The sequence below is a fragment of the Punica granatum genome, chromosome 8 (genome assembly GCF_007655135.1).
Source record: "Punica granatum isolate Tunisia-2019 chromosome 8, ASM765513v2, whole genome shotgun sequence".
Lineage (NCBI taxonomy): Eukaryota > Viridiplantae > Streptophyta > Magnoliopsida > Myrtales > Lythraceae > Punica > Punica granatum.
This window is the reverse complement of record NC_045134.1, coordinates 1,370,459-1,389,429: the sequence shown is the minus strand read 5'-3', so window position 1 is coordinate 1,389,429 and position 18,971 is coordinate 1,370,459. Positions and strand designations below refer to the sequence as shown.

General features: G+C 41.8%; 3 protein-coding genes across 6 annotated transcripts; 2 read left to right on the top strand and 1 right to left on the bottom strand.

Moving 5' to 3' along the window:
* Positions 1–6,990: 6,990 nt before the first annotated feature.
* On the top strand, positions 6,991–10,194 carry LOC116187490 (BTB/POZ domain-containing protein At5g03250-like). 2 transcript variants are annotated; one of them, XR_004152070.1, is made up of 5 exons: positions 6,991–7,302; positions 7,707–7,776; positions 7,880–9,100; positions 9,188–9,809; positions 9,917–10,194. XR_004152070.1 is itself a non-coding variant. In XM_031516230.1 (4 exons), the coding sequence occupies exons 1-4, from the start codon at positions 7,244–7,246 to the stop codon at positions 9,668–9,670; spliced, it is 1,833 nt and encodes a 610-aa protein (XP_031372090.1). In that variant the 5' UTR covers positions 6,991–7,243; the 3' UTR covers positions 9,671–9,910. The 2 variants fall into 2 exon arrangements, 1 of the variants encoding a protein (XP_031372090.1); XM_031516230.1 differs by lacking the exon at positions 9,917–10,194 and having other exon boundaries at positions 9,188–9,910.
* Positions 10,195–10,523: 329 nt separating this feature from the next.
* On the top strand, positions 10,524–13,236 carry LOC116187491. Of its 2 annotated transcripts, none has more exons than XM_031516232.1 (4): positions 10,524–10,871; positions 11,235–11,604; positions 12,647–12,773; positions 12,872–13,236. In XM_031516232.1, the coding sequence occupies exons 2-4, from the start codon at positions 11,423–11,425 to the stop codon at positions 12,941–12,943; spliced, it is 381 nt and encodes a 126-aa protein (XP_031372092.1). In that variant the 5' UTR covers positions 10,524–10,871; positions 11,235–11,422; the 3' UTR covers positions 12,944–13,236. The 2 variants fall into 2 exon arrangements, with proteins under 2 accessions (XP_031372092.1, XP_031372091.1); XM_031516231.1 differs by having other exon boundaries at positions 10,525–10,876.
* A 292-nt stretch (positions 13,237–13,528) lies between these two features.
* LOC116187489 (E3 ubiquitin-protein ligase WAV3-like) lies at positions 13,529–17,375 on the bottom strand. 2 transcript variants are annotated; one of them, XM_031516229.1, is made up of 2 exons: positions 16,531–17,375; positions 13,529–15,801 (listed from the first exon to the last, which is right to left on the bottom strand). In XM_031516229.1, the coding sequence occupies exons 1-2, from the start codon at positions 16,762–16,764 to the stop codon at positions 13,858–13,860; spliced, it is 2,178 nt and encodes a 725-aa protein (XP_031372089.1). In that variant the 5' UTR covers positions 16,765–17,375; the 3' UTR covers positions 13,529–13,857. The 2 variants fall into 2 exon arrangements, with proteins under 2 accessions (XP_031372089.1, XP_031372088.1); XM_031516228.1 differs by having other exon boundaries at positions 13,529–15,804; positions 16,531–17,374.
* Between the last annotated feature and the right edge of the window lie 1,596 nt (positions 17,376–18,971).

Here is an 18,971-nt window from a genome sequence, read left to right as displayed (position 1 = left end):
ATAAGGAAAAATAAATTAGAATTTATCTCATATATAGAACTTTTTTTTTTAAAGCCCCCTACATGTGCTCCGGTTTCCGATCAAATCAGAAGGCAAAAAATGATAACGGAAGAATTTTATTTTATTTATTCACATCACCGCAACAATTAGCAAGATTTCTGCTATCTACAGTGCACATGATCAGATGCATACAATTATGATGATCAGCATACCCAAAAGAAATATATAAAAAGTCCTTTCTTTATATATATTTTTTGTTCTGTTACTTATAAAAATCGAACATCGTAAACCGGCACATTCGTCGATATGCATTGCTGAGGCAGTGCTAATTATTGAGAACGAGGTAAATACGATCCCTTCTTTCCTTTTTACATACGTACTGAGAAAACCATATGCATCGAAGAATCGGCCCAAAGTCATGATCTCTCCCAACACGCTGACCGTGAAATCGCACAAGACAACTTTTACATTTTGATTTGCTTGATAAAACTTTCCGTATGTTCATCTCGACATAGAATGAATTGATCAATCGACCAATTAATTCACTCACAGATAACCAAAAACTAGGTCCACCCATGAATCATTAACTACAGTCCAATTCTCACTTCCAAATAAATTAATTTTCTGCAAAAAAAAGAGAAGAATGGAAAGTCATTATCCTCATGAATTAACCATACTAATTTCGAATTTAATTAAACAATTTGCAAAAGTGGTGCCACTTAATAGTAGTAATAATAAGCCACCTTACGATTGAAGCAAAAATATCGTCTTGGCTATGAGAAATGATGAGCTTCATCTTCTTCCACACCTTTATTTATTTATCTTTTTTACTCTCTTTATATATATTTATTTATTTTTACTTGACTTCAATTGTACTCTTTGCATCAAACCTTCCAAAATACTCTCTCTCTCTCTTTCTCACTCTAAAATGTTCATATGCATTCTTTTTCTTTACAAGCTGACTTGAGTTGCACTCTTTGAATCATTTCCTTGTGAAAGACTTTTCCATTTTCTTAAAAGGACAAAACGAAATTGGTTCAAAACCTAAATTTGTTTTAGGTCTTCATACTGTCGTTGGTCTCGATGGACTAAATGGAGAAGTTGCCTCCACGATACAAGACTGTTTGCGCGAGTCATGCTAGCCCTCGGCAGTCTGACAATTACTTTTTCCTTGTTAACAACAGAGATACATTAGTCTGCTAAAATGATAGAGTATGAAAGATAAAAGCGATACTAAATATTTCATAGGCGAAGCAACACGTGTTGATTCAGGTGGTTCGAAACTTATTTTCCTTGAATAAGGTTTCAATTTTCCTTGATAAACAGTATTAGATTCAAGTCTTATGAATGGAGAAAATTCTTAATTGGAGGAGTTCAACTCTTAATAGTTTGATCTGACTTGAACTAGATTTAGGCTAATTTTATTAAATTTTCAAATATCAGAGTGCACGTAAAAAAATGCCAAAATCATACCAATAAAGGTGCATATTACGCAAAAATACAAAAACAGTGCAATTTCCTGTATATCAGAAAACTTTTATTTCTCTATCATTCTCATGGAAAATAGTGAATTTAACGAAAAGCCCTATCGATCAACTATAGTGGTCTCTATTTCTTTCCACAACTTAGGTTTTTTTTAATAAAAATTATATATCAAATTACTAAAAGTTAATTAAGATTTCAAATAAGTTCCACGGTCACCGTCAAATAAATTCCGAAATATTGTCGAGCCAATTAGCGGTGGGGGGAAATGGAGAGAGAAGAAGAAGACGTGTCAACTTGGTTTGGTTCTCCTATTCCGTCATGTGTTTGCTAGGAAAATGAGGTTATATGAGTACAAAGATCGTGGGGAAGAAGCACATGGGTCGGGTCTGCATCCCAGAGGATGAATGTTACATTTTCAATTTATGCCAAGTTTACTAATAACAATATATATTTCTCAAATTCAAATTCAGTTAATTAATGGACTCACATGATTGCTATAATAAATTAAATTAATAAAAAAGAAATGTATGGAGTCGTTGTTTCTCTAATTATTATAACCATGCGCAGATCCATGTAGACAAGGATCCAATATGACCCAACATTATTATGCGAGTTTCTTATGCTTCATGTGGTCACCTCATTTGACTAGGAAACCCACCCCCCGAGTGCTTCTTTAAGGTTAACAAATAAAATGCCTCCTATTCTTCCAAAAACGAGTCAATCGAAAACGTTTGACAGAAAAGAAACTAACCACCGGATGACTATGTAATATATGCTAGTATATGATGAAACCTCGATTGAGTCTTGAAGCGCTACCTCATGAAGATCATATGCGCCGGATCGTATACAATAAATAGTTACAAAATTCCCTATGAAATGAAGATATATGAGTACTTGGCCAACTAGATACAATAAACTTCAATCTGATACTCTAAAATAATTGGGGACAAATGTTAAGTAACTTGTTGGTTGTCACGGATCAAGCAACGTGCGAGGTTGTGTCGTGCAGTGTCTACAAATGAAAGGACAAGCTCACCTTCCTAATCCACGTTGACAATTTAATCCTTTAGTTGTCCCCCGCGGTTGCGAATCCTACGATGGGCAATTTTGGAATTTCGAATCATCGGGGGTAAACATTTACGGCTGATGTTATGTGGCAGTAAACCGGCGCGTTGTGCGGGATGAGAACGCACGTGCCTCGTGCGTGAGAGGGAAGTAGGAGACCATGTAGTCGGTGGGACCCGCCTCGCACGTTCGGCACCGTCGGTTCACACGTTGCTCAACGTGGCGAGCAAATATCAGCCTGTTTTACTGTGGAGCCCACACACGGAATCACCTCCATTCCAAATGCTAATTGCTAGCTGGGTCTAATAACACTTTCAACTCGGAGTCGGAGACCCGGAGGAGATCGGTCGAGGTCACGTGACCATTCTCGTGACTTTCTCTTTTTTGCTTCCGCTCGGTGCTTAATGTCGTAATTTGGCCTATCGAGGAATGAAACCCGGCAGTTCGGACTTTTTCTAGCAAAAAAAAATCTCCAACCCAGTAAAATTGTATACATAAAAAAATGAAATTCCTCGGTCCGACTCCGCAAGTTTATACAAAAGATAAATGGTCATGCTATTACGGATTATGTAATACATGCAATGGTTGGTTTGTTAAAGCTCTATGAGCTCGGCTCGTTCAGTCGCTGGACGGATATGATTCGACAACCACAAGACCGGTGCTGGACTAGGGCACTTCATGGCAGCTTCCTTGTCTTCGAGGGATCATCACTGTCGCACTAGCTATAGATATTACGGTTTATGGATCGTATATATATATAAAACATCTATGAGTTTTTCGAAATGTGTATGCGGGTAAATTTGTGTTTTTTTTTTTTTTACCATTCCGTGTCATTAAGCAATCGTTTTCCTAGGCATTATTATAGAGTTTGCGTTGATTAGAAAGCAAGTTGCTAAGTTAGATTATGTTAGTGGACTTCTTCCCGGAAATAATTAGTTGTGTTTGCCCCGAGAAAACAAAAGGGGCTAGCGAAGCTGAAGGGATCGAATTAAGAAATGAACTATTCCTTAAAGAAGCTTTAATACTTGATTCTAGACCTATCACAGTAGAGTCAAACATATTCAAATACCAATCATCGGCCTGCGAAATGCGTTGGCAAATTAACGACTTTTCCTTGGTTCTCCTTTTCCTCTCAAATTGCTCAAAAGTTTGGCAATTCTCTTCGAAGTACACTCAATTCCCAATTATTCCGATTATGAATGAGACGTACAGATCTAATAGGAGACGACGAACTGCAAACAAAAGGACACGAAATATCCAATCGATGAGAATGGCCTACACCAAATTTCGTTTTTGAATTTTCATTTTTCCATATGAAATTAATACATTATTGGTTTTAGAGTTATTTGTAACTTTACTTCACTAAATTCCACTTATCTTCAATTCGACAGCGCAATTATTATTTTTCCTTTTTCTTCAATTTTTTTAATCATTCACTTCAATTTTTAATATTAAATTATTTTAATTATTCATGATTTTTTTCACAATTCAACAATTCAGTCATTACTTTCTTTCAACTATTTATTACTTTTTTCTCATAATTCAACAACATAATAATTATAATCCAATTATATATATATATATATATACACATATACAGAGTTATAATAGAGTTGAACTTAACTCAACTCTAATCCCAAACAAACATTTGTTTTCCAAGTTATTCTTTATGTTTAAGTAAGCATTCATTTTCTTGTCCAGTGAAAACACGATACTATACGTATCTTGATTCATATATCGGCTTAATTATGACCATTATATGCTTCTAAAATTTCTAGCCCAAGCATTACAGATAAAGTTTGTCCTCTAAGAGGTTAATTTGCCATTAAAGCATATTGTGATTAACTAAACATTCTTTGTTATATTAGGTGTATTCGGGCAAAATAAAACTTTGATATAATTCCCAACACCATGTTTCAACCTAAAACAAACAGGTTTCACTTCTGAAGTGTTTTATGTTTTATTTTATTTTTTTGGGGAGAGGGGCATACAAGATCTAATTATAACGTCGTTGCATTAGTGCAACACACACACACACACACATATATGTATATAATAAACAATTAAATGTTCAATGAAATGAACTAAATGAACTGAAATCTAATTACCAGTGAGAGACCAATTCGATTGTTTTGACTGGGCAACTTCTTTTTCAAGACAAAGAATTTTTTCCATTTTATTTATTTATTTTCTGAAGTACGTAAAAAAAATATATATATATACGTCATTTTTAGTGGTTGGAAGTCACGTGCATGCGTGACAAATCCATTACCTCTCCTTTTACGGAAATGAGAGAGACATTGCGGGCCCCACGCCCCACCAATCACAGCATTAATTATGAGGAGGACACTCAATTATCTCATTCCGAGACACACTTAATCATTCCTGCAAAACACTGTTTTGCGCCGATCCCCATGCCAATAATCACCTCCACGTCAGCGTCCGAGGACTCAAACTCAGAGAGAGAGAGAGAGAGAGCACGACGTACGAACCGTTAATTTTGTTTCCTAGCAGTCAAATTTTCGATAGAAGCTGGAATTACCGGAAACCAAGCTGGCGTGTCGGTGCCGACAGCTGTGCCCGCCGACAGAATGACCGGATGTATCCGGTGGCTCTCCCCGACACACTGCTGCCTTACCGGTTGTGGGGGTGAGACCGGGGGAGCCCATTGCCCCGGGGGCCGGACATCGCGGGCGGGAACGCGTCGGTGCGTTTATTTTTGACTTCTTTGCAGCATCGTACCTCCGACGGTATCCCGTTGTACGCTGGAATTTCTACCGTTGACATTTAATTAACATTACATGCATTTTCATTTTAGTTTGCCTTCTGTTTTATCCATAAATGTAAAATTTTTAAAATCTGGTCCTTCATAACTCACAATTACAAGGATAATTTTTGGCGCTTTTATTTTTTCTGTTGCTTGGTTTTTTGTGCATGATTTATTGGTGAAAATGTTAATATTATGACGTAATCTTGGTTTTCTTTCTGTGATCAGAGCTATCTGATTCCACATCGTATATAACGCTTAGTATATCACGATGTAGCCTATTTATCACAACATTCACAAATATATTATCAGGTCGAGAATTTTCATGATCACAAAGATTAGCTTGATACACTTCTATTTAAAATGGTAATGATATTGTCACCGAAAAAAAATGGTGATGATATTATTAATTGTTATTGTTATTATATATGTGAGGAGATCGATGGCTGCATATGCACCGGACACACTGGGACGTGAGACCGATGCTTGCATGTGATGAGATGTATTATTTTTATTTCAATTAATTTTTTACAATTAAAAAGCAGGAGAAGAAAGAAAAAAGAAAGACATTGGCATCCAATCCACGTGGCACGTGGTGGCCTTCATAGGTTGACATAATGTGGGGACAACCTTGAAAACTCAATTGTCTATTTTACCCCTATCGATCGGATAACATCAATTTCGGATGTGGGCTAGCTCCTTGCTCACTTTGGGCCTCTGATCTGATTCAAAATTACACCTGGTTCCCCATCTCATGCAGAATCTTGTCCAAAAGGGTTGCCGATGTAGTGGCGATCGGGAGACATTTCTCACGGCAAGAAGCGACTCATCGCATGTACCTCTGAACCGATAGGAATGTCTGTAGAATACAGTGAACTGCAATCGATAGTCGGAACGATACATAACTTTTCGTCACTGGTCGATTTACAACCGATAATTCTCTCCTACAGTTCCGTTTAGTAAATAGCCCATATATGTCAAGACAAGAAGTGCCCATCTTGGGTACGTCCCTTTTGTACCCAAAATATGTTAATTCCTTGGCCCATAATTATGCTTAAGTGGGCTTCCATTTTTGACTAGGCACTTTTGGTCATTTCATTTTTGGGGTTTTCTATGATTTGCATACGAGGCATCGATCCTATGTCAAAACCCATTAAACGGGGAGCGGTGCCTATTATAATGGCAATGGGGGAGAAATTTCTCGTGGCAAGGAGCACTGAGTAGATGGGAATATTCATAGAATAATATAACGGATTGGTAATTGATAACCCGATCGATATGTAATTGATTGCTATTCAGTATACAACCAAATCTTGTCATTCCGATCTTGCTAAGTTGACTTCCGTATTTCACATCACTGAGCTTATCCATGGCCCATTGAACTTTTTATGCTATACCATGGGGGCTTAGCTCTACTCCGACAGGCGTCGAGTAGTATCTGATGATTAGACCGGTCAACGCAAGCATGGGCCCCGCCAATGAGAGCCCCACCCCACGTGGGCCCCATTCATTCGGCAGTAGTAATGGGGGAACAGTATCAACGGAAATGGCGGGACATTGAATGGACCCCTTCAACATTCCATGCCCGGACCAGACGAAGATCACACTCTTCGCCACAAGTTCCATCACTATCAATCGCTCCCCTCCCCTCTTCTTCGCTAAATCCCCAACGGACCAAAACCAATAATCATATTAATATTGATTAATCTTTTTTTGTAAAATTAATTAATATTTTAGCAGAGCAATACAACAGTTTCTCTTCCATCAGAGAGAGCAGCAGCTGTTTCATACACTCGCGAATCCTGTTCCTCTCCCCTGCCAACTTAAAACCCAAACGCCGCCTTACCCAGTTGCCAATTGTCTCAGCTCTCAGCGTATTGCTTTGATGGTGATTAAGATTTAAGGGGCCTCACTGAAAGTGGGATCATGGCTTGCTTGAGGCTCGGGTCCAAGTCCGAGTCGTTTCGCCTCGAAGGCAACACCTGGTACATCCATAGCTCTCTGCCGAACTTCCGATTCCCAGTTATTAATTTTGCTTTCTCTCTCTGCCATCCTAATGCTTTATCTCGGTCGAACCTTTGTCGAGCTTCTCTCACTACTGGGTACTGCCCGGTGATTGGGATTGTATAATGAGATATTAGTAGCCCCTTACATGACACAAGCTGATGTTGTAATCTGAAACTTAGAAATCAAGGAACATTGACATGGACTAGCACTATATACATTGTCGGAAAATTGACTTGATCAGATTTCTTATTCATTCGTACTGGTTTCAGTATATATGATTCGTGTACGACCATGTGATTCTGATCCATGACCTTGTACTAATCATAGTTTAGTATGTCTCCCAAGTCGAAATGATACTTGAATGTACATTGGGTTATTGCAGGCTCTGCTCTACTGGTCTTCCCAGTGATGTCATCATCGAAGTCGCAGACATGTCGTTCCACCTACACAAGGTGTGCTGCGCATACGCATATGTCGTTTCTCATCATCCTGTAGAACCTTTTAAATATCGGTTTCAATAGTTCATGTCCTGGTTCATTTTGAAACCTGTTTCAGTTCCCGCTGTTATCCCGAAGTGGAGCCCTTGCAGACCTGATCGGGGAGGCATCCCTCAAGGACGACCAGAGCTGCGAAATACAGCTCCATGATGTGCCAGGCGGGCCCAAGACCTTCCTCCTCGCTGCCAAGTTCTGCTACGGAGTCAAGATTGAGCTCAATACCCACAATGTGGTGGCCATTCGGTGTGCTGCTGAGTACTTACAGATGACCGATGAGTACGGGGAGGAGAACCTCGTGTCACAGACAGAGCGGTTCCTCGATGAGATCTTCAGCAGTTGGGCGGACTCAATCAAAGCCCTCGAGACCTGTGAAGAGGTCATACTGCTTGCAGAGGAGCTTCATATCGTCTCTCGGTGTATAACTTCATTAGCAATGAAGGCCAGCACTGACCCAAGCCTATTTAGTTGGCCTGTTAGCGGAGGAGCAAGTGATGTTAAAAGTCCAGTTGGGGCCGTCGTATGGAATGGGATCCGAACAGCAGGGAAGTCCCATGCTGTGACTGAGGACTGGTGGTACGAGGATGTCTCCTTTCTTAGGCTATCTTTATATAAGAGACTGATTCTTGCTGTTGGGGAAAGAGGAGTGAGCCCTGAGAGGATCGCAGGGTCGATAATGCACTATACAAAGAAACATCTACCATTGATGGGCAGGCAGTCAGGGTTCGAGAACGGGAATAGCTCGATGCCGGGGCCTACACTATCAGAGTCGGAGCAGACAGTCCTTCTGGAGGAGATCGTGGAGCTCCTTCCTGATCGGAACATGGTTACACCCACCAAGTTCCTCCTCAGGCTCCTCAGGACTTCGATGATCTTGCAGGTGGGACAGTCGTGCCAAGACAAGCTTGAGAGACGGATTGGCTCTCAACTCGACCAAGCCCTTCTCGAGGACATTCTTATCCCAAATGTGTATTACTCCGCTGAGACTCTCTATGATATCGACTGTGTCCAGAGGATACTTGATCACTTCATGACTGCTTATCAGGACGGGATCAACCCTGTCTCGGGATGCTTGGAGGTTGAAGGTCAGGAGTTGGGTGGTGGGTCACACTCGCTGACTCCAATGACTATGGTAGCTAGTCTAATCGACGGGTACCTTGCCGAGGTGGCAACGGATGTGAACTTGAAGCTGCAGAAGTTTCAGGCGCTCGCTGCTGCGATTCCCGATTATGCTAGGCCATTGGATGATGGAATTTATCGCGCTGTCGATATTTATCTCAAGGTTCAGGATTTTTCGATTTGAATTCTTTTTCGTGTATTCTTCACCGACTGAGGAGATGTTGACGTGCCTTGCTTAATGATCTTTCAGGCACACCCGTGGCTGACAGATTCTGAGAGGGAACAAATCTGCAGGTTGATGAACTGCCAGAAACTCTCGATGGAGGCCTGCACGCATGCTGCACAGAACGAGCGGCTCCCTCTGCGAGTGATCGTCCAGGTCCTCTTCTTTGAGCAGCTCCGGCTCCGAACCTCGATAGCAGGCTGGTTCTTTGTCTCGGACAACCTCGAGGGCCAGAATCAGAACCCAAGCAGGAATAGCCTTGCACTCACAAGGACTGGCATCTCCTGCCAGGGAAATAATAACATTAACCCCCTGCAGAACGTCCAGGGCTTGGCATTCGATGACATGAAGGAACGCGTGTCGGAGCTCGAAAAGGAGTGCCTCAGCATGAAGCAGGATCTCCGCAAGCTGGTGAAGACCAAAGGGAGTTGGAACGTTTTCTTCCGGAGGTTTGGGTTAAGGTTGAAGCACAAGAAGATGGAGGCCAGACCGGCGGAGCCCTCCCGCTAGAGCATGAAGGACCCTGCTGCAGAACCAAGAGCTGCACTCGCTAACGGTGAATTAGGAGACTCAGCTAAATAAATTCCTAAAAAGAAAAAAAATGCCGTCGTATTGCACCGCTTATCGTTATAGATCGTTTCTGCTTCAGGTAGATAGTTGATTTTTGTTCGATATATACAAGCTGCACTCAGATTTTGGACACCTACTGATCATGAATTGCAATTAAAGTGTCCTGTTTGTTTTCTCTTCTGTCAGACGTTCCATGTTCCGAGCTGCCGACGTCTCTACCCCCGATATACGAGTCTTATTTTGATCATGAGTGTCCGGTTGAGGAAACAGGTTGATTGCAGCATCTCTAAGGACATATTCGTTTAAGATTTTTTGTCGAAGAACATCTCAATTATGTACTTTTTCCTATACGTCGGTGGCTAAGTTAGGTTTCTCCAATGTGAGCCCTCGATCGTCATTATCACAGCTTGATTTTGTCTATGTATAACAATGAGTCCACTTATCAGACATTGAGGTGAACTACTTCGAGAAATGAGGCCTTGCCTAACAGTTTATCATAAGAAAATCATAAGATAGGATTGGAACATAATATCAGTTTCAAATTCTTTCGAGTCAAAGAGAAAAAAAGTTACCACGATAAGAAAGGACGAGCTGATTGATCGAATACATAGACGATGTCTTGGAAAGTGATCTACATAGAATTGATGAATTTTGTTAGTAGACCGAAGCTTTTCTGTATTACCATTATGGGCCCAGTTCTTTTACCATTTGTTCAGTATTGTCCTCGCCAGAGACTGCGAATTCGGGCCAACGGATGTAATGTAGAAACACCTGGCGACGTCGTTTAATAGTTAACTAGCGGAAGCCCGTCTCTTCTCGTCCCCACTCGGCTGCTCTGCTTCCTTTGGCCGCAACTCTGTTTCCTGATCCGATTTGGCCGCCGGCGGCGCCTCAGCTCGGACTCCTTTTCTACGAAGACCCACCCTACCCCGTGACACGCGGCCGCCATCTCGACGCAGCCGATCGACACTCTGGCGTGGTCTCGTAGTCGGCCCTGGTCTATCTGAGCTAGTGGAACGGCCAGTGCCCCTGCCCTATACTTTCCATCGCGTGTAGCTGCTGGCTCGCCCCTCCATTCCCCAGCCTTCAAACCGCTGCCACTGCTCCCATCCCGCCGTGGCTGCCCATTTCGATCAGAGCGGTAAGGTAACTCTCTGTAGCCTTTATGTCTCTGCTCGAAATTTGGGTGTTAGTCTGATGTTTGAGCTGAGAGAATCTCGATTTGCAGGTCAATTGCTTTATTTCATTTCAAATTATTGGAATTGTTAATGTAGTTTGGGCAATTCGCCAATTCTTGCTCCTATCTCGTAATTACCTGTACGTTGCTTCAATATCCTGAATATCAGAAGTTCTACTCGGAATGACAAAGGAACTGTCGAACATGGAATTCTTCTAATTCTGACAATGACATTTCATTTGTTTCATGAAAAACACAGCTTCAATGTTTGATAATTTATGTGTGATTGGTATCGGCTTGAAATTTTCCACTTGATGTTCCTTGCAGGAGATAACATCATTGGTGTTATTTTGGTGCACGTCTGAGGAACTTCCAGACTAAGTGGAGCTAACTGCCGTCATTGCTGAACTTACTGTGACTCTGTACCTGGGTTTGCGGTCGACAAGTGATCGTTCAATAGACTTCGTCATCTGGAAATCATCAGATGCATCTATAACTGAAGTAACGATCACGTGATGGCAAGCACTGAGACAGTGGCAGGACAACCCCAGAAAACCCAGAGGAGAGCTGCTGTGGAGAATTCGGTTTCATCTTTCAAAAGATGGGGTAGAAAGTATCCCTTCATCAGATATGGTCTGCCAATGATTTCTCTCACGGTTCTCGGCTCGGTTGGTCTTGGCCATCTCTTGCAAGGCAGGTTAGATGCTGTCCCAAGAACTAATATTACCATGACTCTCTTAGCTTTTTGTCTGCATGAATCTTTCTGCTGTACGATGAAGTTCTAGCTGCCTTAAACACAGGCCTGATGGCTTTTAAGCTGTTCTTCTTATGTACTTGACATACATCTGGTTGAAAGTCAAGCTTATATTTGGCTAGGCTGTTTAGCATGAGTGTTTCTGGAAGATATCTTCCTCGATGAGTATCGCCAATATGGATGTCTGTTGCATAGGATTAGGTTTTCAATTAAATTGTCCTGAACTGGAAGCTTTGTGAGTAAATTGAGGAACTCGAGCTTCTAAGGGCACCTTTCCACTTCTCAAGGTGCGGACAATCTGAGTGTAAGTACTGCATAATCAATCACCCAGTTAATTTGGTGAAGATTGGACATCATTTGACTAGCCAAGATGAGGCTGAGAAAATCAGGGACAAGAAAATCTGCTCTTCCTTGTGACCCAGTGGATGTGTACATTTTAGGATTTTTTTTAAAAAAATTTTTGATCAGTGGTAAAAGGTTTGAAGGCGTGAATCAAACTCCCAACTCTAGGGAAAAATGACATGGACCATTCCACCTCGCCACAAGATCAATTGTTACATTTTAGGATGTGAGACTTCAATTTCCTATCGTTCGTGCTGCCAAAACTTGTTAGGTGGCTCCTCTTCTTTATGATCTCTTATTTTCTCATGTCCTTTTGATCTTATCGGTCACCGAAATGCTCTGTGTAGGTCTAGACTATTGTTTAATCTTAGCATAGCTGAGTCACATACATGGTCTTTTGTAGGCGCAAGAAAATCTCCTCATTAATTTTTTAACCCAGTGGACTTGTGTTGAACATTTAGGACGTTAAAAGACTTATAAATTTTCCTATTGTTCATGCCAACTGAACTTGTTAAGGAGGCTCTTTTCTTTTGTGTCTCTTGTTTCCTCATGCCATCCCAATCTTATCGGTCATTGAGATGCTCTAGCAGACTGCTGTTAAGTTATGCATCCCTGAATCATTAGGTGGTCTTTTGTATCTCAGCAAGGATATTGCAAAGGTAAAGGATGACCAAGAGTGGGAGATTATCGAGGAAAGAAAAGCACTATCAAGAACAGGACCTCTGGAAGCATATAAGCCAAAAAAGATTACTTTAGAGGAGGAGCTCAAGGTTACTGCACTTTCTTGCTTTATTTTAGACTTGCAATTGGAAGGAATTAATTGTCAGTTGATGGCTGGTTTGATTCTGAATATATTTATGATCTGCAGGCTTTAAAAGCGAAGGTTGACATAAACAACTACGAGTATAAGAGGATTCCTCGGCCAGGTGAAGGCAACTAAGGCTAGTATCCGGGTCCAAATAAAGTTGTCTCCTGATTCATAAGGTTTTTAATCTCCCATTTACCCATCCTTTGCCCACCAGAATCTGTTGTCAGTTTCCGTTCCCAAGCTGAAGGCTTTGTATTATCTATCGGTTCATTTCGAACTAAAACGTTTGAGCAGAACCGGTGGATAGCTAATGACAGTTAATACATATCAGATTCTTCTGTGAGGTTTGACATGTGAGTTTTCATTAGATACTTCTTGCAATGTTATGTTACTTTCTGACTTAAGAAAGCATCGGTTTTTGTCAACCTGCAGTTGCTGCAGCTGTCTTCATATTATAGGCTTTTGTTAAGGGAATCTATTCCGTTTTGGTAAGGGAACAATTGATAGAAATGAAGGTGATTCGCAGACAATGAAGTCTGGCCATTGTCTACCTGACATGCTCCAAGCCATAATCCATGATATTGAGATGTTATCCAGAGAGAAATCTTCCTAAGGACGAAACCCGATAACTTAAAAAGATTCTGCTTGTCATAGCAATCTTCGAATATAAAGTTGAAATAGACGATAGCAGCTGTTGAACTTGAGGGATATATAATATCTGACCAAAGAATTGAGAGGAAATTCATTGCATAACCTTTTTCCAACAATTACAAGGCATATATACCACAATTCTCCCACTAGTTTAAAGTTCAATCCTCTCAAAGAGAAGCCAAACGCTCGAGTTTCTATACATTACCCCAACAAAACATCCAAGCAAAAATGTCCCAAAAAAGCCTACCTAAGCACTGGTATTCCCCATTCTCCTTCCCGTCGAACATATAAAAGCCTATTTCGCCCTTCTCCCCAGATTTTATTCATTTACACAAGCAAAACGAAGGACCAAAAATCCCAATTCAAGACAAGACAGACCTTAAAACTCGGTAGGATTACCTCGGGTTCGGTTGTGAACCTAGGGACCATAGAGGTTGAATGAGCCTCTGAGTTGATGGGCTTCCTAGCAGCATGGCTTGAGATCGAGTGAGCATCTCGGTCATGGATGGTGTTTGATATGCTTGAACGAGGCTCGACCCGTCAGTGGAGTCTCCTCTCGCCGTTGCCCTTTGCCACGAGTGGGAGCTCAGCCCCGAAAGAATGTAAGCTCGCCCGGAGGCCTCATAAACATGCCTGCTTGCCATCCTCTCTTGTATCTCCTTGAGCTCAGCGTCCAGAGCCACGCAGAGCCTGTCCCCTGACTTTGCCGACACCGACCCAGCTAGGACCCGGCGGCAGTTCTCAAGGATTGAGGCAGCACCAGCAAGGTCCCCCTGCTCAGCTGCCGTGCGGGCCTGAGACATTGCCAGCGCTGCCTGCAGCCGATTCTTCTGCCTGTCCACTTCCATCGATACAGTTGCTGCTTCTTGCTCAGCAGTCTCTGGTCTTTTAACCCTGACTTCTTCGCTCTCTATCGTCACCATTTCCTTTGTCAAAGGGTCTCTGTAGATGCATCTAACCTTGAGAAGACCTGTCTCAGAATTGGAAGCCTCAACCGGGAGATTAACGGTAATGAGAAAATCCCGTTCTTCGTCGGCATATAGATCTCCCACATCAATCACTCCTGATTGTCCACCCACCAACACACGGCTAGGGTAGCTTCCCACTCTGAGCGAGCTCAAGCGAACACTTGGATGTGCACTTTCAATGCTCACCTGCAGCTCCTGTACGACCACACTAAGCAATCCCCCAATACACTGGGCAAACGCATCCTGGATCGCAGCTTCGGTCTCAATGAAAGAGAACGTTCCCCCAGAGATCTCTGATATTGAGTGCATGGATGAAGCATCGTGGTCTGTCCCAAACCCAAAAGCATGAACTGGGATTTGGAATCCCGTGTTATCAGCTCCATGAATTGATAGAGGGAGGAGAAGCTGGTAATTGGGTTTGGACTCACTGTCGCCCGAATTATTAACGGTATAAGTGTCCTGCCCATCAGACAACAGTATTATACTAGCAACAGGATTCTTCTGCTTCCGATCAGACATCACCTTGGCTCCCTTCCTAAGGCCTTCAGCAATATTTGTCCCGCCATTAGCTACCAGTGAGTTCACCGCTTGAAGGGCCTGCTGCCGCCCAATATCAGTCATTCGCCGAAGAGGAAAGAGGCGGCGGGCGGTGGAAGAGAAGGCAATTACAGAGAGCCTATCGCTGGAACTGAGGTTTTGAATAACAAAGCCCATTGCCCGTTTTAATAGTGCAAGTTTCGTGCCTGCCATGCTCCCACTGATATCGAGCACAGTGACAAGGTCCACTGGAGCTCGAGGAGTTCGAGGAGCTTGCAAGAAGTATGCTTGGCATTGGTTGCTGCTTTTAGATGCAGGGACTGCTTTGAGATGGGCCAGTACGGTGAAGTTATCATAGGATTGCGCCCGTGGAACAGCTGAAACTTCCGGATATGTTTTAATCTCAACCATACTCGTGAAATTGCCCTCTAAGAGGTCATTAGAAGAGCTCTTCTCAGAAAACACAGGCTGGTGATGGTCCAATAATTCATCATCATCAAAGACACCGGGCTCAGGGGCCTGGAACAAGGGCACGATGTGGCGCCGATTTGTGTCCCGCTGAGTGGGAGGAAGGCGGCGGACATTGGTGACTAGTGCTTCATTGTTGGCCCAACGGGCAGGATTTGTCGGGGCTCCCCTGAGAGGGGGAGGCAGATCTAGGCAAGGAGCATGGGAAGGAATCTCCTTCCATTTAGCCCTGCATACAGGGCAGATTTGGTTCCCATGCTTTACACTCGAAGCGATGCAATGGAAGTGGAAGGAGTGTGAGCATTCTGCAGTGAATATCGCGTGCCCTCCTCCTTGCTTTATTTTGGTCAAGCAAATCGAGCAAGTCTGCTGGAATGCGAGAAAAATACCAAAGAGTCAGATATGATACTACGAAGGAGGACCAGGACAACTATGTATGACAAAAGATGTCTGCGTGATTCTATCTGCGGAAAACCTTAACCAAATGGATCCAAATATCAGCAAAGCTAAGCATATATCCATTCCTAAAAATCCAAAATGAAGAAAAACAAAATATTCTCTTGCCTATAAGCCCAAGAAAAGAAAAAAGAAAGAAAAAAAGCTATTCTCCTGCCTAGATCAGAATGAGTTCAATCAGATCAAACTCACAATGAGCCGTACACTGGACATTACGAATGAACTCGTAAATGTATCAGATGCGAATATAGGCCCCATAGTGTTTAAACAAAAGGAAAGGCAGCAATGTACCTAACAAATCAACTGATTACCTGATAAACAACAAGAAATCAGGGCGAGCGAAACACTCAAGCGGGAAAGCTCAGGCCTTCAAACTGCCCAGCTTCATGATAAAGCAGAAACGGAAAGACTTCCTTTTTTTAACCAAAAATCACCTAAAATTTTCCATTTTTCCCGACACTAGTCACAAGCAGTAGCTATGAACCGAAAATAGGAACTTGTAAATCCAAAGAGATAGCTAAGAAATCTACAACAAAATCATGTAATTTCCACCCAGAGAACATTAAAACAAGTGGAAGCTCCACAAGTATAGAAATCTGAATCAACTGGTCGGAGGATAACAGTTCCAAAAGTAGAAACCTTGGAGGACTTGCTTGCACTCCTAGAGAACCTCAGGCCGTGAGAGGAAGGCGTCGGCGTCATGGGTCTCGAATGGCCCGCGTCCCAGTTCCCCGGCGAGAGCAGAGCCGCATCCGAGAGCCTCTCCGTCGAAGCATCGTCGCTGTCGGGAGGAGAGTCCTCAAGGGTTCTGGGCACGTAAACGCACAGATTCAAGCCCAGAGCGAGCTTCGCTTTGCGCCATTTGCTCCCCATTCCTTCTCTTCACTCCGCTCTCTCGAACAGGGGATTGTGGGCTCGGGGACGGAACCAAGAAAGCAAGCTGGGATCTTTCGAGCTGCTCTTTAGCTCAGCTGTCGACTGGGGACTCCGCGCCCAAAATTGAGACCGACCCAGTTGAGATACCTCGACGGGAAGACAAGGGAAAGGAGCAAAATCAAGATTTTGTCGAGAAAGACACAGCAGGAGAAATCCAGGATGGTTTTCCTCTCAGCTGTTCTTGAGCTGGGGTGGGAGCTTTTGGGAAAGTTTGAAGCTTGGCACGGAGAACGAGGGGGAGGGGACTTTAATGGTGGGCTGGCTGAGGAATGGTCTGAGGGGTTGGTGGAGGAGGTTAAGAATGTCAAAAGAAGGGGCTGAATCTCATAGAGATGGGGAGAACCGGTCAGGGTACTCTGCTTGAAGAAGAAGGGGACGACGGAGGAGGGTAAGGAAGGGGAGGAGGGGAAGAAGCATCGCTGTTATTGTTCTTGTTCTTGGCCGCCATTTTAAGTGGGAGAAGGAGTGTGTGTCCTTCGAGACGAAAGGGGAGAGAGAGAGAGAGAGAGAGAGAGAGGGAGTTTTGACCTTTGGTTGGATTGATTTTGTAGAGTAAACGAGGGAGGGAGGGGGAAGGGTAAATAAAGTTAGTGGGGGTGGGGGAAATGGGAATAAAAAGGGGGAAAAGCGCACGTTTTTCGGTTGAATGCGGGAAAGCTGCCTCTTTATTACTCGGAATCTCTGCATTGACTTCCCGAAATACCCCTCCCTCCCGCGTTTCCCATGTATTCTTCTCTCCTCCTCCATTATCATGACATTAATTAATCCCCTTAATTATCCTTTTCTTTTTCCTTTTTCGATGCCCTTTTATTTACTTTTATTTATAACAGTAGAAATTGCTTCAATTTTCTGCTCATATGTATAAAAATTGAACTTGGCTCTCATGATGTTTAATTGGAGATTATATACATGTTGGTGAAAGGACAATCCGATGTGAAATTATTTTATTTTTTCTCATTCCATCATAGAATAGGATTGAAGAAAATATCATCATTTTATAAATTAAGACTTATCACATGCAGACATCAGTTTGCTATGATCACGAGTTTCTATCGGTGAATTTCGAGATCATATAGTACATGTAAAGTTTGCTACTGCGAACTCAAGTTACTGTTAAATCACATTCTTGTAGTTAAAGGGACTCTAATAATCCAAAATTAGTATAGATTCACTTAATTTCAACAAATTTATTATAGAGCTAACAATAAGTTTATTCGCTTAATTTCACCGTGAAAATATGAGAATGAAAGGCTCAAACAATTGAAATCATTTCAAAAAGTTATTATGCTGGATGATAAAAGGTCATGTGGCCTTCTTCATTGATATATGATTGTGGTAAATTTCATTTTATATGGCTGGTTTTGATATTACATTTATTAAAAGACTAGTTATGTTATTAAAATATTATTCATATATTTAAAATATGTATTTTCATTCTGCATATTGATATTTCACAAATGTATGCAGATTTAAAAGCTTTGCCTATGATGATAAATTGATAATCCTGGTGGAATTTCTTTTTCTTTTTCTTTTCACCCCTATATGGAGCTTTTTAGCAATAATTACTATTATGGCCACTCATTAATTTCCTTTAAGAAAGTCAAAGTTTTTGGGTCTTTGGTCAGTGAGGCCTGGTAACAGTGGAAATTGGATTCATCGATTTGGACAAATTAGAAGTTGATTTGCTTACAGACATGTTTATGATAATTTAAATCGATCGATGCATCTTTTTGTGTATTTTTTATTTTATTATTAGAGTAATAAATTAATAAATTTCACCTAAAAGATAAAGGCTAACTTTGAAAATTTCCCAAGCATGCCAAAACACACAGCCATGAACTGTCTATTTTGTCCTGAAGATACTGTTCCCTTGGCCAAGGAGCTACATGTATAGCTCCATCGAAGAGTCAAAAAATAGGAATAGGTTTTCTTTTTTTTTTTTTCCTTCCAACTGTGTTAAATCAATTACCATAATTAATTTGTAAATTAAGACAAATTGTGGTGCAAGATCCATGCATATTTTTCAATTATAGGATAGGATCCATGATAATTTTCGGTTTTTTCAATTTCATTATCGTATATTATCAAGATAAATATGATACAGTTTTATCAATTGAAACATAAAATTTCTTTTCGAAGTTAAC

Bases quoted from the DNA above. Each gene is read 5' to 3' on its own strand.
- LOC116187490 (XM_031516230.1), top strand. From the start codon at position 7,244: ATGGCTTGCTTGAGGCTCGGGTCCAAGTCCGAGTCGTTTCGCCTCGAA. The intron at 7,777-7,879 runs GTGTGCTGCGCA...AACCTGTTTCAG, and splicing joins TGTCGTTCCACCTACACAAG to TTCCCGCTGTTATCCCGAAG. The intron at 9,101-9,187 runs GTTCAGGATTTT...ATGATCTTTCAG, and splicing joins CTGTCGATATTTATCTCAAG to GCACACCCGTGGCTGACAGA.
- LOC116187489 (XM_031516228.1), bottom strand. From the start codon at position 16,764: ATGGGGAGCAAATGGCGCAAAGCGAAGCTCGCTCTGGGCTTGAATCTG. The intron at 15,805-16,530 runs GTTTCTACTTTT...CTCGCATTCCAG, and splicing joins GTGCAAGCAAGTCCTCCAAG to CAGACTTGCTCGATTTGCTT.
- LOC116187491 (XM_031516232.1), top strand. From the start codon at position 11,423: ATGGCAAGCACTGAGACAGTGGCAGGACAACCCCAGAAAACCCAGAGG. The intron at 11,605-12,646 runs GTTAGATGCTGT...TTTGTATCTCAG, and splicing joins GGCCATCTCTTGCAAGGCAG to CAAGGATATTGCAAAGGTAA. The intron at 12,774-12,871 runs GTTACTGCACTT...TATGATCTGCAG, and splicing joins CTTTAGAGGAGGAGCTCAAG to GCTTTAAAAGCGAAGGTTGA.